The sequence below is a fragment of the Apus apus genome, chromosome 2 (assembly GCF_020740795.1).
Source record: "Apus apus isolate bApuApu2 chromosome 2, bApuApu2.pri.cur, whole genome shotgun sequence".
Taxonomy (NCBI): Eukaryota; Metazoa; Chordata; class Aves; order Apodiformes; family Apodidae; genus Apus; species Apus apus.
In genome coordinates this window covers 113,109,769-113,131,288 of record NC_067283.1, presented here as the reverse complement: position 1 = coordinate 113,131,288, position 21,520 = coordinate 113,109,769, and the positions used below count along the sequence as shown (strand labels likewise).

General features: G+C 39.4%; 1 protein-coding gene across 31 annotated transcripts in view; it reads right to left on the bottom strand.

Moving 5' to 3' along the window:
* The window catches only part of DTNA (dystrobrevin alpha), a 230,251-nt gene that overhangs the window by 29,721 nt on the left and 179,010 nt on the right, over positions 1–21,520 (bottom strand). For 16 of the 31 annotated variants that reach the window (XM_051612641.1, XM_051612644.1, XM_051612646.1 and 13 more), the window contains 6 exons: positions 19,803–19,927; positions 14,464–14,544; positions 12,436–12,525; positions 7,700–7,798; positions 6,996–7,088; positions 230–317 (listed from right to left, as the gene is read on the bottom strand). In XM_051612641.1, coding sequence (XP_051468601.1) covers positions 230–317; positions 6,996–7,088; positions 7,700–7,798; positions 12,436–12,525; positions 14,464–14,544; positions 19,803–19,927 — 576 coding nt within the window. The remainder of the gene's footprint in view (positions 1–229; positions 318–6,995; positions 7,089–7,699; positions 7,799–12,435; positions 12,526–14,463; positions 14,545–19,802; positions 19,928–21,520) is intronic. The other 15 variants (XM_051612666.1, XM_051612663.1, XM_051612664.1 and 12 more) reach the window with 7 other exon arrangements.

The following is a 21,520-nucleotide window of genomic DNA, read 5'->3' as shown; positions in this document are numbered from 1 at the left end:
TTAAATACCACTGCATTAGTATATAGATTATATGCATTAGTATGTGGATTCTTTGGTTTAAATGGACTGCATAAAAATGTTATTACTGAAGCCTAACAGCATCTGATGAAAAGGATATGGGAAAAATAATCCATTAATCATTAGGACTGTCAGATGTAATTTCCCTCATCTTGCCAAGCCCCTGGAACATGACAGAAGGAAAGTGCCTTCCTTTAATTAAAACACTTACTGATGAAGAAGTTTCTGCTGCCAGCCTTGCTGCATACCTGGCGATCAGCTTATGTTCTTCATCCAGGCGACTTGCGCTGTCGAGCACGCTGCTCAGGGGTGGAGGGGAAGGAGGGGAGACAGGAGAATAATAACACACAGTGAAAAACCACCATTGCTCTGGCTCACTGTCCACTCACGCACGCTCACTACAGAATTTAGAAGCAAGATTAACAATGGCAGACGTTAATTGAATGAAGGGGAGAAGTGGGAGGGTAATTTCCCTGAAAGGCCCAGCAAGAGGGGCCAGGCAGCACCTTCCCTTGGGGGAAACAGCAGCGATCTGCAACCCCTGGCCAGGGCCGTGCAAGATGCAACATGCAGTCTCCTCTGTCCAGAGAGGGCTTGCAGCTGGTTAGGACCACCAGTCAGCATTTGTTTTTACTTCTCGGCCTTCTTGGTATCACCTAGAAGAATGATTCCTTTTGGGTATAGGATTAGAGGGAACCTCAGTGTTTGTTGAGGCCAGCTGGAGCAGCTTTGTCAGGTTTGCAACAGAGAACACTATTTAGACAGTTTTGCAGGCCACTTACCGAGGCATCATGGACCACAGTTTGGAACCACTGATCTATAAATTTATAATCAGACTCTTTTATTCTTGGTTTTTTGATATTTGGGAGCAAGATTTCAGGGAATCACACAATGATGTACTGCTGATCCCAGACTTGGACTGGGAGCCAACTCCTGCTGCCAGGATGCAGGAGTCTACTTAGCACTGACTATGAAAAGCGCTGCTTTGGTCACATGCACAAAATCTCCAGAGAAATCACTCAGAAAGTGCAAGAACTTAGTGCAAGTATGCTGAATTTCTTTAAAATACTGCAATTTATTACTTTGTATTACTTTGGGTTTTTTTTCCTAACAATATCAAAGGCAAACATTTCTCTCAGCTGTCCTTATTTTAAATTAAGTCTATTATTTAATCAGATGAGCAGGAAAAAAGGAATATAGTGAGAACCTTTACTATTTCTAAATATCTAGAAGCTTGCAATGAACAACCAAAACTAAGAAACTGAGAAAAAAAAGAAATATGAAGAGGATTTAGTTGACCCTGGATAATCTTGGGATTTAGAATCCTACACTGCATTAATTTTAGTGTATAACAAAGAAAAAAAAGTGAAGCCCCTAAGAAGAGGGGAGAAGAGTGCTTTGCTGTGTGGAATACAAGACAGCCTGCAGACTACCCCAGACAGAGGTAAGTCTGTTCTCTTTTCTTATGCTTTGGCAACCTCAAGTTTTGCCTCAAGGGAGACAGGCGCAGGCCTCCCTACCAATGGGCTCTTCAGGACATGCAACTGCTTGCTGGAGAACGAGCTTCATGTTTCTAAAGAGTGCACAAAACAAGGGTTATTTTGGGTGGGGGCATCTTACTCTTATTTTATCCTGGAAATTGTATGTTGAACCTGAAATGCCTTTCAGACAAAAATGACACTTGTGCAAAAGGTTTGGCTTTTGAAGAATTGGCATCTTTAAAAGGAAAAGGAAACATTTCTCCAATATTTCTCAGTGAGTTCATACTCCCAGGTACCTCAGGGAACTACAATGTGCATCTTTTGGTTGGCTTGATTAAGTCCACTGAGATGTAGAAAGATGAGTAGTGGTTGATATTCATTGATCATTAAACTAAAGCTGGGAGTCACGAGGAATTGCTATGGCTCGCCGAGGTACAGGAAAAGAGACAAACATAATCTTTTTCCCATTCTGACAATAAATAGCCTCTGAGACAACAAACATGAATTTTCGAAAAATAGTAAAGCTATGAAAAGGCAGACCCAGAGGAGTTATGCATATGCTAATCCTGTAAGACTTCTGGTGGTACATGAACACTGACTTTTTGGTTTTGGTTACGTTTAATTTATTTTGTTACACATACAGCTTAATTCCATGCTTACTCAGATGCTCATGGGATAACTGATTTACTTTCTGAAAGGACCCAAACTAAAGATATTTTTCTAAATTTATATAGGTCTGCTTCTTACATACTCATGCTTACTGTCATCTAGAGAAAGAAAGGGGCAAGTAGCTCTTGTAGACACATAAAATTATGCAAACCAGGTACCAAGGGTTACTTTAATGTCAGTATAATTAGTTTTTAAATTTTCCATAATGACTAAAATATCACATCCCAACATATGACTGTGAAAAGAACAAGCATTCAGCATCAGTTCTCCTTTTTACAGTAAAGTGCAACCATATTATCCACCCTGGAAAAATAATGGATTATGGTTCCACTTGTTGGCATGGTACAATCTGCAACATAGTTCTGATATGGGAGTTAATCCCTGAGACAATGACTTTGCTGAATGAACCAAGTGACTGTAGCTTTTTTATTCTTACTTGCTATTTAATGTTTTGGATATATATTTATGTGTAGGTGGATGTAATAAAATAAGATCTATTAGCACGCCATATTTGATCTAGGAATTCCACAAATCGCTGGCCCCAAACCTTTGTAAATTAAATTTCAAAGTCTGAGATAAAATTTAATTCTGAAATATACCTGTTCTATGCGATCATTAAGCACAGATGTATGCGCAGCAGCACTAGCCTCAACTGCCAAGATTTTTATGTCCCAAGAGTTCTGATTCACCATAATTCACTTCTGTTTTACTTCAGCAACTTCACAGACAATGATGCAGTGAAATACACGCAATTTTTAAATATTATGAATGTGTGTGCAGAATTTGGGACTCTCAAGAGAATGACTCGAGCATCCTTTGGAAGAAACTGAACATTTTGCATACAAATATCCTGCTGCTGATCCTTCTTTTCTAAAACAATGCTTTAACACTGCTTCTCCATTACTGACCATTTCTTTAAAGACTTTATAGTTATTAGAAATAACTGGGTGTGGCAGAATTACTATGATTCAGACGTAAAGTACTTCTTTCAGGACTTCTTTTTCAGGCTTTAGCTGATCTGTGTAATATTCTGTGGTCTAAAGGAGATCCATACAAAAGAGATCTCAAAATGGCAGGCAAAGGATGAAAAATATGATAGCCTGTGAACAAAGGAATGACACTGGAGGATCTTTTTTATTTCTCAGTCTGTCTGTTCTGCACTAGGCACCCTGCAACAGATGATATGGATGTCCCCTGATAGTTTTACAATTATGTCACCACTCGTTAGAAAAGTCTCAGAAATGCCAATCTCTCATGAAGTTTTTGCAGTAGAGGTGTCTGTGTTGTCTTCATGACATGCTGTTTTTCGACAAACTGTCACTTAAGAAATAATTGATCACAGAAAACACTGACAAATTAAAGGGTAGGTTTCTAAGCCTCAGGGCTGTAAGAACAATGTCCTAACAGCAACCCATCAAATGTATCCCGAAGATTGTTTACCTGTGAAACCTTCAATATTGTCCTGGTTTTAAGGGACTTTAAACTGAGAGACATCATCTGAGCCTTCTGCTATTCTTAATCTGCCATTTACTTTAGGATCACCAAGATTTTACCATCAAAATGTTGATAACCCTCGGGTATGTGGGTTTACTCAAGGGAACCAAGTGTCTATCAGTGGGTCTCTGAATGTTTTTGCTCTTTCAAGGGAAGATCAGACCAGACTTCCTAGCTAGAGTTAGTTGTTGTGCACAACCCCGTAACAAACATTTTAAAAATACAATAGAATAGCATTTTACAGAAATATTACTTGCCACAGTACTACACCACAGAACATAAAAAAAAATAAATCAGAAAATAACTTTGTATGGAATTAAAATAACCTCCTACTTATAATACATCTTATTTTCTACTGCACCTGAGACTGAAATATGTGGTATTAATATTCAAAACTAGAAAAAGTCTCTAACTTATTTGAACAAAAAGGAAAAGTATTTGCAGTTATAAGTTCTTATTTAGAATCAGAAACTGAAGATGAACTAAATTAAATATCAAGTATTGGTTTCACATGATAAAATACACTTTACAATTAAGCTAAACAAACATCTGACTAAAGGATACCTTTTCTACCCATACAGTTACTATAAGTAATGAATTAATTCTTTCTCTTGTTTCTTAATCTGCCCTGGAGTACTGGATTATAAAAAACCCTCAAGTAGCTTATTTGCCTGTGAGGGATGGAAAGGAAAAATTGTACTTCTAGTTGTGGTTATCAAGTAACTGCAGATGAAAAATAAATATAAGCAGTGAAAATTAATTAAATTAATTAAACCCACCCAAAATACAAATACTAGTTACACCTGAAACAGAGAAAAAGGTATACTGGACTATACTGGACTGATCATTAGCTACTATAAATTAGCCTGACTCAGTATCTAACAAATCCCCTTGTTTTGGCTCACAAAGTATTTCTGTAAGTTTGTATTGCAGGTGAAGGTCCAGCTACAATCATTCCTCTTTTAAGCTCTGGCTGCCAGCAGCACATATGGGTATGTCTATGTGAGAATTTGCAGTCAGACACAAGAGCTGAGCTGGCCAGCCGCAGCCTCCCCTAAATCAGAAGCTACCTGGTTATGGTTAACAACACAATTTACTTGGGTTACCAAATATCATTAAGCTGCAGGGTGAAATAACTGGAACACAGCACTATCCTGACACAGCTGTGTGGGTTTTGTGCAAAGTGCATCCAGTGATTTTGGGACATGAACAAAAGGAGTTCACATTTTCTGAAGAAGCCACTCTAGGCTACACGAGATGCAGCAGCTGAGCCTATTGCAGAGGCCTCACCTACCTCCTCTGGAAACTGGCTTCATACAGGAGCTTCAGGATAGCAACACCTTCTTCTTGTATTTATCTAAATACAAACATTCACTTTCTCTACTATCAGTCTCACCACTACAAAGCAGAAAATGGCAACACAGCCTGGTGTGATGCGTGACTAAAACTGCTGTTCCTCTCCGTTACATTTCTGTCAAATTCTAATTGGTATCTTACATAAATGACTGAAATTGCTTCTCACTGAGGTTGCTGTGACTGCAGTGATTTAATGTCAGTAATCAGATGTTATGTACTAGGCTTTGCATCGGTTATTTAAACAATTAAGGCCATTATCAGTCACTCTCCATTCATCCCTCAAAATTAAATTTGAAGGATGTTATGGCACATGATTTCCATGTGCATATTTGGATATAACTGTACTATGAGTTGGCGAGGTTGGCTCAGAAGCTTGAAGGAACAGGTTGGCATATACTGGATAAAATCTAGAAGATGAAGATGGTAAAGATGAAGTCAAGCAAGCACTCTCAAGTGGAACAAAGTGGTGGTCCTCAGTGAAGCTAAATGAATCACAGACATGGCATCCAAAATGCCATGCCTGACACACCAGCCTAGCACCAGAATTTACTATACGCCATGTCCATTCTTTGCTTGTCTCCTGAACAACTGCATCAAGTCAATCACTCATGGTAGGCAGGGGCACATTTCCTTCTCCTTCTTCAATGAGATTGAGTGGTAGTCTACTCCTGTCCTCAATCACAGATGGGCAATGACTGGTCTACACTCATGCCCCAACAGCCTGTTTTCACAGCCACAGTTCTGGAAGGGCTTCTCCAAAATTAAATTCCCCTTCAAAACAGTTTTGTTTTGAAGAAATGGTTTTCATTTTCCTCAAAATTAGTTTGCCTTTTGACTTGCACATTCCAGTGGGCTACAGAGCAGAGAAGTGGGTCCAGGACAATGCAGGAAGACCTTTTTCTACTGGGCATGGCAAATCACCCCCATTTTTCATTGGAGCTACACACAGAAGTGAATTTTGTAAGACTGCAGAGAACCACTGCATTCCCCCTTCCAAATGAAGTTGCTTATTGCCTTCTCTACATATAAGAGTAAATGGAGAGTATCTCTTAACCTGGGAAATGCTCTGCAGTAACAGCATGGGAAACTGAAGGGTTTGTTGGAAGCAAAAGAAACCTCATGAGCTTTTTTAGAAACACTGAACAGTTTTCTGTTCAGCGCCACATTTTCTAGGGCCATATACTGCTCTGCTCACCACATTGCTGGAACAGGGCTGAAAAGTCTAGAGTTTTGTTGCACTTGGGAGAGGTGAGCGAAAGCCAGTGTTCCTGCTCCCTGGAGTGGTATGCTGTGGTCTCACCATCCAGAAGTGCTAGGACAGCAGGTGAGTTTAGGAGACAAAGCTCTGTATTCACTCCAGAAGAAATAACAAACTATGTTCAAGACACCAACTTAAAAAATGGGCATACTTGAATCTGAATGAAAGGACAAATTTATATTCAAGATTAAAACAATGCAGATATCAGGCAGATTTAAAAAAAAAACTGATGTATGTAAAAACTGAAATGAATGTCTTCTTTCGCTAGGTTAATGAGCAAATCCCTATTATTACTATGGCCATTGGTTACATACTATTACCATTCCTTACTTCCAAGGTAAAGCGAAGCTACAAATTGTGGATCACCTCAAAATTACTACCTTGAAAACATGGACTTGTTAGTCACTGTTGGATGAAGATTTCTGTACCGTTGCCAAATCCTGCACTGACTAAACATGGTATTCCCATCAATTTGTACAGCTGTTCTTAACCAAGCAGTTATTTGCAATCTCTTGCTACTCAGCACCACTACAGAGAATAACAGCAAGTGCCATCATCCACCAGCTTTGGGAGGACATACCCCATGTTCATATGCATCCCCTTTAGGTTAGTGCCCATAAAGAGCTGCTTCAGCACGTAGCCAGGAGGAAGCAGTGAGAGTATCTGGCTGACCAACATCCCTGTCCTGGGTTCCCCAGAGGTGCCAAACCTGCACTAACCGTGCCGGGTTGCTCTGCAGCATGTTGACATACAACCCGATGAGAACATGTTCATCAGCCAGCCTGTCTGCAACATCGAGGCTGTACTGTAACCTGGAACAGGGTCGGGAGGAGAGGGGGTGAGGTCCAGACAGACAGAGGGAAATAAACAAGAGAAAGCAGGAGCAAGTGAGACTGTGAAATGGGAATTCAGGAACCAATACTTCAGTGTTCTTAGAAAAAAAAAAAAGAATTCAAAACCAAAGGCAGAAATTATTTTGTTATTATTGAAATGTATATGTTAAGTATTTAATGGATTACCATTAGAGTATTTGATGGACTTGATTAGAGACAGCCTTGGCCCAGGGACTGGAGCTGTACAGCACCATTTATTTCAAGATACAGCAGATTGTGAGGTCAACACTATTTCTTTTAATATACTATGTATTGCACAACTACATTAAATATACATATGTTACACACATGATTAACATACTGAAATCACAAGCTGGATTTGCTTGGAAGTGTCTGATCAAGACCTCACACATCCAGATGTACAGAAAAATATTCAAACATGCCCTGCTTAGCTCACTGGGTTAATTGGTTATAAAAATTTCCTCACAAAAGATGTTTATAGAATACATTAAAAGTGGGAGGAAGAGAGGAAAAAGTTTTGGTTTAGCTGTGTTAGTGCAAGCTACGAACATACTCTCTCTTTAACTTACCCTTTGCCTTTCAAGAAAGCTGGAGCAGCCCTAGCCAGCAGTTTGCTCTGCTCTACTTCAGTATTCTTGGAAGGAGCGCTAGTTAATAAGACAGGAAAACTAAGAAGAGGGTCAACAGTGATGTCTGAAATTAATTACAGAACAGAGTTTGGAGCAACTCATTCAAGTGCCTCAGACTGAAAAAAATTACAGTAGAAGCTTTAAAGAAATTGTAGAAAAGTTCAGGAAATGCAGCGTCAGAAATTCGAGTTTTCCCTCCTCTTCTCCAAAATCAAACTATAAAGCCTACAGAAATGATAAGCATTACAGAAAAGACAAACAAAATGTACTTCTCTCACAAATAGAGAGCTGGAGGCTTGTGTTGTTTCCAGGTGGAGTGTGAGATAAACATCACCTTAAATGCAGCTTTCAAGCTGGGAAAGCTTCACCATTAGTTTAACTGCCATAAGATGTTTTCAATAATCTATGGAGTTATGCTTATTTATATCCAGTGATGGGATACACTAGATTAATTATTTTGGGGAGTACTGTTCTGATGATGATTTTCAATAAAAATAAGTTTCTAAAACCCATTTTTTTTTCCTGACTACAGTATTTAATGGATTACAGTAACTGCATCCTTCCCAGTGCTGAAATATCCATGTTAATAATTTCTTAAGACAAAACTGGCTAAAAATGGAGATATTTAAACATTAGTTATTCTTTCATGCTGCAGCGGTTTTGGTTTAAAAAATAACAAAGGAAACAAAAAATGTATTTTTCTTTCTTATTTTTAAAACTTATTAACTGTTTTTTTTTGGCTCCTGATACTGTAAATGTCTTTAACCAAAAGATGGATGCATGAGCGTGCATGCACCTGTGCATCCAGGGGTGTGTGTGTATAGGCAGATGATGCACAGATGTGATGCATGATTAATCTGAGCAGATGTGGCTCTGATGGACTGAAGATCAAAACCTTTAATATTAGGGCAAAGAAGGAATTCAGTAAGATGAAGCCTGTGCCATCGTCCTCCTTTTGGAGGTGGGTTCTGAAAAGGATGGCACCAAAGGGTGTCCTAAAACAAAAGCCCTATTGATTTATAATAAATCTGGAAGACAGCTGAATGAAATGCTGTGCTGCACAGCAAGCAAAAATGCTTGCTTCACATTTCTCTGCCCATCAGCATGCTACTAACATTCTACAAAAGCAATACCCATACAGATAAACATGCTCCATGCCACATGAGGATACATTTTCCACCCATGTTTTCTTCCTAATTACAGAAGGAAAATGCATTCAAGGGGTACAGGGTGTGCCATTTCAGCCAAAAAATGCAATTTTTAGTTCTTGAAGCAAAAATAAATACCACAACAAGAGACCAAAGACCCCAGGGCAGATTTTTTGTGTTGCTTTTTAACAGCGTAGTGTGATGCCCCCTCTACCAACCCTAAGTTCTCCTCTCCTGTTCTCCAGAAGCAACACAGTTAGGGTGGAGGGGACACGCAAGCAAGGGTTTCTCATGGAGCAACTGATATATCCATCAGTGTCCATTTCTTTCTTAGCTGATTAAACAAACATGTATCTTCCAATCTCTTCTTCTAAGTTATGTTTTTTAAGCTTTTCTGATGTTTGTGTGTCTTCTTGGGACTCTGTCATACTGGTTAGCGTATCTGCCCCTGCGCTGTTGCCCTACACTGAGTGCAAACCTCCAGGCAGATGTCTCCTCCAGGGAACAAGTTTTAATGGCTTTCCACATGATGTCCCAGGGTCAGATGCAATCTAACAATTATATTGCTGGCTGCAATTAGTTTGTGGTTCACTGCAACTGCTAGGTCCTCTGCTAAAATATTTCTGTCCATCCAATTATGCTCCATCTTTTATTTGATTATTTGCTTCCTTGCTACAGCACGTTTCACTTATAATTACTGAGTTTCCTCTAAATGATTTCAGATCATTTCGACATCAATTACTACCATTGCAACTGATCTCATTTTTTAATTTAGAAACTGCTCTCCAAGCACTCACTCCTTCCCATAACTACTTCAACCTTTGCACCATCTACAAATTGCATACACTCACTCTATCAGTCCCACCAGGTCATTACAAGAACTAGTGCTTAAGTCTTGAAGACTTAAGACAGCCTTCAAGAATGCCAGCTGATATGGCCCCCTTCCTAGCATGACAAGCAAACTTTTGAAAATGTAATTACTGATTTTCACTGTTGCTCTTACACTTATTTCTCCTAGTTCATATCTTTGTGTCATATAGGACTATGTCAAAAGCCCTTTTAAGGTCAACCTGTAATATATATTTTTTACCCACTGGACCAGTTATCCTGTCAACTAAAAAAATTAGTTTGGTTTGACGTGATTTGTTCTTCACAAATCCATCTTGATTATTTGTCTTTGGTTTATTATCTTCCAGGTGTTCACCAATTCTTTTGTTATTTCATTATCTTTGGATACCAATGCTAGGCTGTCTCTTGTATAACCCTTTTCATCTTTGTCCCTTTTTCCACCTTCAACCTTTCTTCATTTGGAAGAGCTGACATTTGTCCTTGTTCTTCCACATCTTCCTACATTCCCCTCACATTCCTCAAAATACTTCTAATATTTCAGAGATCGGTTTGGCCACAGTGAGTTTCTCTGGGTCCTACCAACCGGAACATCTATGTTAAAGACAAACTCCTGTTAAAAAGGAATGCTTCATCATCCAAATTAAGAGATAAAACCTCCAACTCTGACCAAATGTCTACAAAGATGTAGAATTAACAACATGGGGGTAAATGTTATACCCTCTTTAGTGTCTACCCGACTACTAAACAATCAGACCTATAAACATTTATTTTAGCAGGTAGAAAATTGCTGCTGAAATAAGGATTCTCATCTTCTTCTGAAAACAACACATGAAGGCAATGTGTAGTTCAAGTCTACTACACCTCTTTGACATAGAAACATGGACAACAGCAGCAACCAGGAAGTTTTGCTCCAAAGTCAGCTGTTGCCCAGAAATTTTGCCTGATCTCTTGCTATGCCCAGGTAGAATATCCAGTTATTTTTAGGTGTTACATGGAGTTCAAAGAAGCACCAACATTCTGGCTCAGTGTTAAATAAGAATTTCTCCTTGGCTATGGGCATTTGATACCATAACGCATTCTTTCTATCTACCATAGAACTGCCAAGTAATTTCCAGCCCAGCAGATCTTGCTGTATGACTCCATTTATTCCAGTTTATTACTCCTTTAGAAGAACTAAATGTATTAGCTGTGAGGGTGGGGGCTGAGAAGAAATAAAGAAAAAAATGTTCTATTTCATCTTATCCCACCGTAGCCCTATAATTTGATAGCTTAAAGACGACATTTATTAAGAAAGAGATTATATCCATTAGGATAGTAGCTATTAAGGCAGCACTGGCATACTGCAGGTGGGGAACAAAAGAATCCAAATAAGCAAGAAAGCATTAATTCAAGATCCATTTCCAGCAGCAGAATGAGTTGATGTGCTGAATTCAGCATTTGCTGCTACAGGGATAAACCGGTTGAGAATGGTTGTTCCTATGTTAACACAACTAGCTGAAATAAATACCACATGAATGCTACAAATCACAGTCTGTGCCAATTCTCCTTTGCATAAACATTCTAATTACATTAAAACTTTCTTCAAAGCTATCTGAAACCTCTGGATTAGACTGTAGCACAAATTAAAGTAACCATAAGTTATCTGCAGTGAAAACACAGCCAGCAGAGCTTTTAGTGTTGATTACATTCAGCTACAAATTTTACCCTGAGTTTGTACAATTTTTATTATAATATGAATCACGGTGCATTTAATATAAAATCAGCACAATTGCAAACAGAGCTGTCAAAGTCTGTGTCTCTGATGTACAAGAGGATGGGCTTGTACTAATGAGGCCTGATTTTCCCAGGGCAATGATAATAGTAAAACCTAAAAGAATGAATGAAGATACTGTTATTAGTCTCATACAGATTGAAAAACTTGGCATTTAGCAGAAAAGTACCTTGGTCTCAGTACTTTCTTACTGAATTATAGCATTAGCTCATGGATTAAACAAAAGAGAAGAAAAAGTCATTACACTCCACAGTAAAAAAATTATGGGGAAACTGTTCTTATCCAACTGCATGTTTCTTTTATGCAGAATGGAATAGGCTCTTCCTTTAGGTCACTAAGATGAGAGGAATGTAAATGGGAAGCCTTCCTTAGCTTCAGTAGGATTTGGATTAACCTTTTCTGTGGTCATTTTGAAAAGCCAAGCAAAGGAGTCTGGGGAAGGTTGTCAGCACGTGGCACCAACTGCAGAACTGTAATCACCAGCAGTGAGAGCCACAGAAGAGGAGGCTGGCTGGGAGACCTGGAGTAGCTTCCAGGCTCTTGTGCAAGCCTCTCTCTTTCCTCTCTCAAGAACACAACAGGCAAGTCACACACGGATGATGAAACCATAACAGTGTAGTTTTTTTTGTTTTCAAAAGAGATGTTTCCAACTTGCACTAGATATATTAATATGAATCCTATGTGAAAGGGTGAGATGAAAGATTTGTGCAGGGCAGTAGCAAGAGCAGTTGGCAAAGCCCACGGCCAGCAGGAAGTCTATTCCAAAGACTAATTAGAGCCACAGAAACCCTCTAGCCCACCAGAACCTTCTTTAAAAAATATCTTTAGTAGTTTAGCAGAATGACTAACGATTTAGTGCATGACCTACAGAACTACAGCGATTAGTGGGTTAGTGCTCTCATACTGACCGTGAATTGTTGTGAAGCTGATTTACATACAGCTTTATAAGAGAATGCTCATCAGCCACAGGACTGGCTGCATTTATACCCCCAAGTAACCTGAATAATTCAAACAATGAAACCTTGTTAATATTCCAAAAAAAGTATACACAGAGAGCAGTGTGTTCAGAGTGGGTTCACTACAATAAATGCAATTTGCAACCATTTAGAAAGGATACTGACGTGAGGTTTTGTAGGAGGCTTTTTCTTTTGAATAAAAAATATGTACATTAAATTCAAAAGAGATGAAAATAAAAATAATAAGAATAAGCTGTCAAACACTTAATATCCTGCTAGGTCAATGAAACAAAAGTGACAAAACTTTCAGTATACAAGCAATATAATTGCTTCACGTATCAGTTAACTCTAAAAAAGTCAGAACTGACTGCTGCATCATGGAGACCTTTTGTTATATGCGGGTATCATATTATTCCACTTCTAAGGGCACCTGGGTATCTATGGTTGTGGGGGGCTTATTGTCTCCAGCCTTCAGGGGATTCTCCATCAAGGATTTCTTCCTTTAGGAGAAAAGGAATTCTAATGGCTCAGGAATCATGTAGGTTTAGTCCCGATATTTAAAGACAGTTAGTTGAATTACTAAAGTAACACAAAAGTAAATTAATCAGGAATTTTTCTTATATAAAGAAAAACAAGCAACACAGTAGACAGTGTTGTGCTTATTACTGCAGGTCTCGGGCCTAAATGTCAACACATACTTTTGTTGAATGAGCACAGGGACTTGGGATAAACAGAAGCAACACCTATGCTCTTAAAGAACATTGATCTTAATGACCTGCCTGGGAGAGGCCACAAATAGACTATTCTGTCTTCCCCCAGCACATAAAATCATATATACTCCAACAATAAAAATGAATTTGCAGCAGATCTGGTCTTGGGGGCTGTTTTGGGACTGGCTTCCAAAGAGCATCTCAGTCACACCCAGGAGCTTCTTGCACTAAGATAACACTGAGAGTTTGCAGTTTATAGCTCCCAGTAACAAAGTTCATAAAGCAAAGTAGTAGTAAAACCACCTAACTCTCTGCAGTGTGGTACATCCCTGCTTTGGTCACCCATGCATACCCAGAGATGGTGTTTGGTTATTTGGGAATGCTGGAGCACAGGCACACACAGCAGGAATCAAGCAATCGTATGCACGCAAGGAAGACATAGCACTTGTCTTCCCACATACAACAGGAAGTTATTTTTCTGCCACCTTCTCATCTATGTGCATTGGCAGGTTTACATAGATCGGGGTGAAACGGCTAGCAAATGTTACACAAGTATTTTGGCCCCATGAGCCAAAATACTGAGCCAAAATGTTCACACTCAGCCGCAAGCACCTTTTCTTTGGGAGTAATGTTTCTGACCACTTCTCACTGGTTTGTTTGCTGAAGGGTCACCACGTGCCAAGACCACTCCTCTCTTGGAGCCTTTCAAGAAAATCTGAATGGTTTAACAGGTGTAAGGATGCCTTGCTGTATCTTGCAAGTATGAACACATTTTCTCTTCGTTCACATCAGGCCTTGCAGCCTGATGCAGGCATTCCCAGTAGGCAACAGCATGTCCCACTTCCTATTTCCACAGTCCTGCTACAAAATGGCTTCTTACCAAGAGCCCATTTTCAGGCCCTATGGGAGGGTGCCTACACTGCATGTGAGCACCTTTAGTGGGACATCATGGTTCAAAGGAGAATTTAAGTTCTGTGCTCTGTTGCGAGCAGTTGGGGGTGTCCTAATATCTAGATATTTTGGTATCAGTTCAAAATAACCAGGGCATTTTCTACTTGTGTCTGTTAATTTTATTTCTGGTTTGGTTATGTGGGTTTCTTTTTGTGTTTTTTTTTTTTGTTTGTTTGTTTTGGTTTGTTTTTTTGTTGTTGTTGTGGTTTTTTGTTTGTTTGTTTGTTTGTTTTTGTTTTTGTTTTCTGGGCAGGGATTGAAATTGAAATCTCCATCATACTCATATAGTGGTTTAATTTAAGTTAGAGTAAGAACTCACCTTCTGTTTGCAAAAGGACTTCCTGAGGGAACAGAGTGGGAGAAGAGTGTGTCATTCATGCTGGTTACAGGTCGGGGGGGCCTAGAAGAAGGCAAAACATCCCGTTGCATTGATTTTGCACAAAAGAAAACTCATCATCAACAGTATTTACAGAGAATTAAATGAGCTTCTTGTTTAAAGTAATATTACCACTGGCACCTTCTGCTTTAACTAGCAATAGTTCTAAATCAAAGATGCTGTGTTTTTAAGTAGAAGCTGATAAAACCACACTGTTCCTTAGGCCTGGAAGGAAATACTGCTGTTGTGTGTTCTGAGCTGAGGTTTAAGCAACTTGCTTGACTTTTTCCCCTGCTTTGGCAAAAGAACCACAACGCCATTTTTCCTTCCCAGAGCCTGTAGTCCAGGAGGCAGTCACTGCTTTCAACCAGTGAGGCTGAGCACTGGTAGCAGGCTCACTGTGGTAGCATGGAGGTCTGCAGGGGGTAACTACCAATTAATTACACATCTTTTCATGAGGCTACCCTTGCTGCTAAGCTCCACGCTACCATATCCACATAGTGAGCACAGTGTACCCATAGCCCTCAGTATTCCATGAAATACATGTAGTACTTAACTGATTTAACTGCAAAGCTTTTCAGCTGGCATAACAACCCTCCAAATAAAAATTTAAAATAAGTTTAAGAGGACCCATTGATAATGATGTTTTATTTCCCGCTCTTACTAAAAATGAAATGAGAAGGAATATTTTCTCTGCTTTCTTTTATTATCTACTTGTAAAAAAATATTTTGTGCATAATTTTTCCTTCTCCATCCATTAAGGAGAAATTTCCGCTTAATGGAATTCTTATGCAACACTGGGCAAAAGATATAGGCAGTCTGGACAAACTAAAAAATATGTTATTAAAACCACAGGCTTTTCAATCAGATATGAGTAGAACCTGAAGCTATATATAATTCAGACTTCAAATTGCCTAGGTTTCAAGTAGGTTCATATCCCCTTTAAGCTCTGTGAAAGATCTGTTGTGCTTTTTGAATTCTGTAGATGTGCAAATCAAAATATATTAGCCATCAGCAAAATATTTGTGCAAGACAACTGGTCATGCAAACAATTTGTAAGAAATAAAGAAAGCCAGTTCTGCACAGAAGTGAAATATTATATTTTCTTTCTTTGTAAATGTTAGAAAACAAGCATAAATGTAGTCTTTGATAAGTCCAAATGGATTTCTCACCATGAATATACCACACCAATTTGAAGAAGTTTGAAACTGCAAATAGAAAGATGTAGGATTTGGCACCTTATTTATCTGAAAATAAAGTTTTAGCCTAACACTGCACCTGCACACCCACGTGAAAAACTCCAGTTGTGGTCAGTCATTAATCTGAGAAGTAGCACTTTGTGCTCTACCTACTTACAGAGAAGTATTTAATATTATTTTTCATGCACTCCTTCATCAGAGCTAGGAAGAGTTTGGATGAGGCCATGACCAGAGCCAATCCCCTGGAAAGGCCATTGAGGTTTGAGTCTTGAAATGCAGAGATATGAAAATAAACTTTGAGAGAATACTTAGAAACTAATTTTATTTAAAGGGTAAGCAATTGATAATTTCTTGCCTGGGAACTGTAAACTGGTAATTTAAGTAGGAGAAACAGTTCACACCAGCTACATGTAACTCCTGCCTTTTTCCTTTTCTCAATGCAATCACTGGCCAGTGAACACATTCAAAAACTAACTGGGCACAGGCTGGGGTTTCTGAAAGATGGGTCCAACCCTGGTTTGTGGAGTCCTAAACAGCAGAAGAGAGGAAGGAGAGGCTGTTTCTCAATGCTGTACCAGGGAAGGAGGCAGAAGGAGTGCTCCCTTGGCAGAGCCTGTACTTTGCTTTGCCTTCCACCCAGTCCATCTCCACTGAGTGGGAAGGGAGTATGCTGAATCCACGGACTCCAGCAGATACACACTTCAGATGAATGTCTTCTCTAAGCTTTAACTCAAAATAGGTGTGGAAGGGAAAGTTTTTAATTCCTAAAAGAGGTCTTCCCTTTCATTGTCTTTGTATTCAAAACATTTATTTGGTTTTGTATCCTGATAAGAAAAATAAGGAATGGTAATAAGGTAACAAGGTAATAATTGGCAATAAAGATTATCACACTTCTTCAAAGCCCTTTTCCTCCATAAGTGTACTAAAGAAGAAAAATACTCACCAAGTATCTCTTTTGCAGCCAAAATGAAATGGAAAAGAGATCATTAATTAAACTGTCAGTTTATTATGTATATCATCTAAATAGTGCATTGGACATACTCCATTCTTATGACCCTAATTCTGCAAAAAGCATGAGAGCCTCTACACCTGAAAGGTCCTTGATCCTGTTTAGATATGCTGTTATTCTTGTGTACAAATGTCTATAAACTCCAAGGCTTTGCTAAAGTTTTGTGATTACCATTAGTTTGTAAATTCTTCTATGAAGAAAACTAATGTTAAGCTGATCTGAGCTTCCCTAAAATATGCTTCTTAAAGACTGATGCCCACTGTCACATTCCTCAGGTTCATCTTGAATATTAAATGGATCAAACATATATATATATACAGTTGTGTGACTGACAAGAACAGCAGACTTTATGGTAAAGCAAAGGAAAACTCAGCTATTGACTACAAATGTATATCTTTCCATGGCTATTTCTAAACTTCTGGAAGTGAGTGATTAAGCTTTATGATAAAAGTGAGTTGATGATAATCAACTATCCTCAAAGAGGCAGAAAACATAATACTAATGAAATACGCTATGTAATAAATGCACATTATGGCACATACCCACAGTAATAAATCAAATTAAATAAGGGGAATATTCCAAAGTGCTCCATGCTGGTCTAACCTCTTCACACTGATGTAAAAAATAATGCTCCCATGGGCTTAGATGTAAATGAAGTCAGACCAGTGCAGAACGCATTTGAAAATCCTGCCATGATGCACTGGCCGTGTCATTTGTCATCACTGCAGTCTGGTGTTTCTTTTTTGTTGCCAATCTTGTGTATATAAAGGAAAAATGACTCCTTGATAAGGGCAGGGGAGGGGCTGCAGAGGGAGTATCTCCATCGGGTTAATGACACCTCGATAAGTACTTCTCTAGATGAGCCTTAGATGCGTTTCTTTCTTAATTGAAAATTTTGTGTGGCACCATTAAAACATAAAAACCATACAGTCTTTCTGCTTGGTACCACTCAAGGGTGGAAGAACAATGAAAAGGAAAGCCTGTATAGTAATGCAGAGAATACTTGTCCCTATTTAAGCTAGAAACTAAGAAAAGGATACTGGTTTGTTGCCAGAATTATTCCATTAAATGAGCATATAAAAATCCTTTTGTCTGGATTCCTGCCCAGAGCTGTTTCTCTCAATCTCCATTATGTTTAAAAATAAAAATCACATCAGCAAGAAAATATTCTCAGTGAGGTACTATAGTGTATCTCTCCTCTCAGTTAATTTATGTGAATTATGCCGTAGATCATGCTACCTCCAAAACATACAGGTTTTTCACTCATGTATCCTTACAGCCAATATATATTGCCACCTTATATTGCATCCAATCTATGAACAAGGAGGAACTCTATCATAAAACAAAATAGATGGTTGCTCGTTCACACATCCAATCACTCTAAATTATGTCTATACAGTTAGGAAGAATGGAAAGTGTCAAATTCACAGCAAAGATTTGGAACAGATCCTCCTCAGTTATGGCACCGTCCCCCTGCCTTGCCTAAGTGCATTTAATCCCTTCACAGTAGTCCACTTTTCACTTCTGCCATAGCCCCAGGCCTTCGAGGGCCTCCAGCCGACAGGGAACAGAGGCTTCTCTTTTAGTTTTATATTCTCTGACTCTTTCAGTTTCTCCTAAGGATGGCCAAAAGCTGCCTGTGAAACGACCACTGGCTCACCAGCACAGCCAGGCTTTTATACCACGCGCAGCAGTGGGGTAGCTCAGCAGATCCAACTCTGGATGGCTTTCTTCCAAAGAAGAACATCCTCCCATTACACCTCCATTAACAGATGAATGGATTTTAACTGACAGTTGAGTGTAACAGGGATTTGGCACTATCTATCTGTCAGAGGCACTTTGTGTCTGAAGAGCAGAGCATTCTTTTACACCTTGGAAAAGTTCTCCTGTAACCCCACGAGGAGGACCATCAGCATGACTTATACTTAAAATGTCAGGTAGGTTAAATGAACTTTACAGGCATCACCCAGCCCACTGGCCAGCATGCACTTGCCCTTAAAGATGCTACATACAAACATTCAGTTCTGATAAAAGTGAGTATGTATAATAACTACAGACTGGAATAGTTCCAGCAGCCAGTAATACAGATATGCAGCATGCAAATAGGATTTTAATGGCTGCTGCCTGAAATGCTTCAGTCGGGGGCATTAGGAAGGTGGTTAAGAAAGATCTTTTCTTAAGACACATAGAACAAGAGAAATACTTTAAAGACAGTATCTTTGGAATAATTATTCCAAGTCCATTTCTTTGTAACTTTCTTCCAACCAGTGTCTTGATTTTTCCTGAAAAATTTAACCTTTTTTTTTTTTTCCTTAAGGACCCAGGAAGCAAAGGGGAAATAAACTGAGAAACGAGAAAATCCGAGCAACTGCCATTATAGATGCTGGCCATGCTTTAGAAAAAAAAGATCCAAAGTGATAATTTGATAATTTCCCCACCCTGCACAAATACATTTTCTCTCTGCGTTGAGTTTCTTGTCTCCTGCAGAGAACAAGTAGTGACACAAACTACTCCATCAAAACAATAATTTTGCTTTCCCAAAACATCACGATGTAAATAGACTCTTTTCAAGTAACTTGACAATTAAAGACACAGCTCTTATGCATAATCATGCAGCTAGTGATTAGGGCTGGGTGAAGCCACAGCTCCACTAAAGTCAGCAAGAACCCTGACACTGACTTCAACAAAACGGGTGGGCCTTCACTTTTCTCTGGTGCCTCGTGTCATGACACACCTGTGAAACACTGAAGTTGAGTCTCTAGATGACAAAAATGCTCTTAGCATGAATACATCTCAGAGTGATGAAACTCCATGAAATTGCATGGATATTTCTTGAGGAGAGCGGGGGCATACCAACATTGTGTGCCAGTATTTGGCTGTATGTCATACCCCACTGACTTTTCAAGTGAAGTCACACCAGAAGAATATTTTTATACTAAATAAACCTGTCAGTGATGGATTGTGCTCGATACACCACAGCTGCCTCCAGTTTTCTTCAGAGCTATAGCATCTACACTCAGTGTAAGCAACTCCTACAACAAAGCTTACTTTCTCTACAGCACACAGATACTTACACAATATGAGCCAGGTTTAGAGGTTTTTCAGGCTGGTCAGGGAACATTGGGTGCAAAGGTTCACGGCTGGAAGCACAGCTTAAAGACTTGCTAAGTGCATTAGTTAGCTTCTTAGCAGGTGATTTCTGGGAGGAACAAGGAAGGTAGAGGTAATCTGGACAAGTAAGGTGCATACTGTTTCTGCTACAGGAAGCACAAAACAACAGGAAGCTCTACAGCTTAGGTACGTATCATCTGACATCCCCCTTGCCTCCCTCCCCAGTCTGGCAATGCCTGCTCAGTTTGGAGGAAAGATTACTCTTACCTTTGGGGGCCTTTAGAATAGGCTTGGGGGGGATGGGAGATATATCTATATGGACAGATGCAGTTGCCATGGTTTCATTGCAATGCTGCACTCAGGTAGTATTGTGTGAAGGACAGCCACTAGTGTCACCTGGACAGGAGATGGCTTGTATCCCGCCAGCTTGAAGTGCAAGCAGAACAGATCTGTGTATGCCTGTCCATATAGGTACACCAGGTATAGGTACACCATACAGGTATGGGACTCCATTTCCTTCCTTAGTTGTGGGCCAGGCACAAGGCTGCTATATTCTTTCTCCTTGCCAGTATTTCCCTTCTCAGCTGCAGCACTCTGTAACATTTAGCTGCAGTTAGAAACCTCCTCTTCCACCTCCCGTGGCCACTGCAGCCCCTGCTGCGCCAGGGGAAAGGGAAATTTCAGAAACAGGCACAGTGGGAATTACCCCATCATGGTGACAAGTGCCCCAGAAGAGGCTGACATAAGTTCACTGCCACCAAAGGATGGGGAGGCTCTGTGCAAGAAGCATGCTTTTCACCCTTAAAAGCCATCAACAAATCTACAAAATAAATAAAATCAGTATTTTCAGCTTTCTAGTTTTGTCTGGACACTCTCTGCAGTTGAACAACTTCCTAAGGAAGAGCTTTGAGATCTAGGGTGTCTTTTAGGCTGTGTGAGAGATTCTCAGGGAATCCAACCCACCTCACCCACAGCTTCTCTGCCAGTAAACCAGGGGCAGGGATCCTTCCACTGTCTCCTCCCCCTGAAACACAGCTCTACATGCTGAAATTTAAACATGTTTTTTGGAACTTAACAGGAATTGACGTATTGTATACTTAACAGGAATTAATGTATTGTATACGTGCATACACATCAAGTGAAGATCAGAATCAGGATCTTAATAGTGAAATATTTCTATTACAGAATTCCAACCAAAATATGTAAAGTTCAGGCTTTTTCTCTTTCATTATAAATGTGATTTCACTCTGCATTCAGATCAGTTGAGTTCCACTGCACCCATGAACACGTTTAATCTCTATGTAGAGCTCGATACAGATGCATGACAGAGAATGCTAACCTGGTTTGAACAAATGCTAATGAACACTACAGAATTCAAACTTGAAGCAAAACATTTGTTTCTGACAAGGAAAAATTTGAAACCACTAGGCATGTAGTCACGTTTTTTGTCTTCTGCACAGTAGAAACCTTCAGTGTTCCAATTACTTCCTACCTATAATTACAGCTCCCTGGCTACAGCAAAAAATGATTTTATAGCACAAACTGCTATTAGGAATAGAGTCAGAGGTATGTAGCAGGCACTCTCCTATTCAGAGACTAAACTCAAGCCATTCTGGTCTATGCAACAAGCAGCAATTAGGACCCACAAAAACAATTACAGACCCAGATCTGCTAGGAGGTG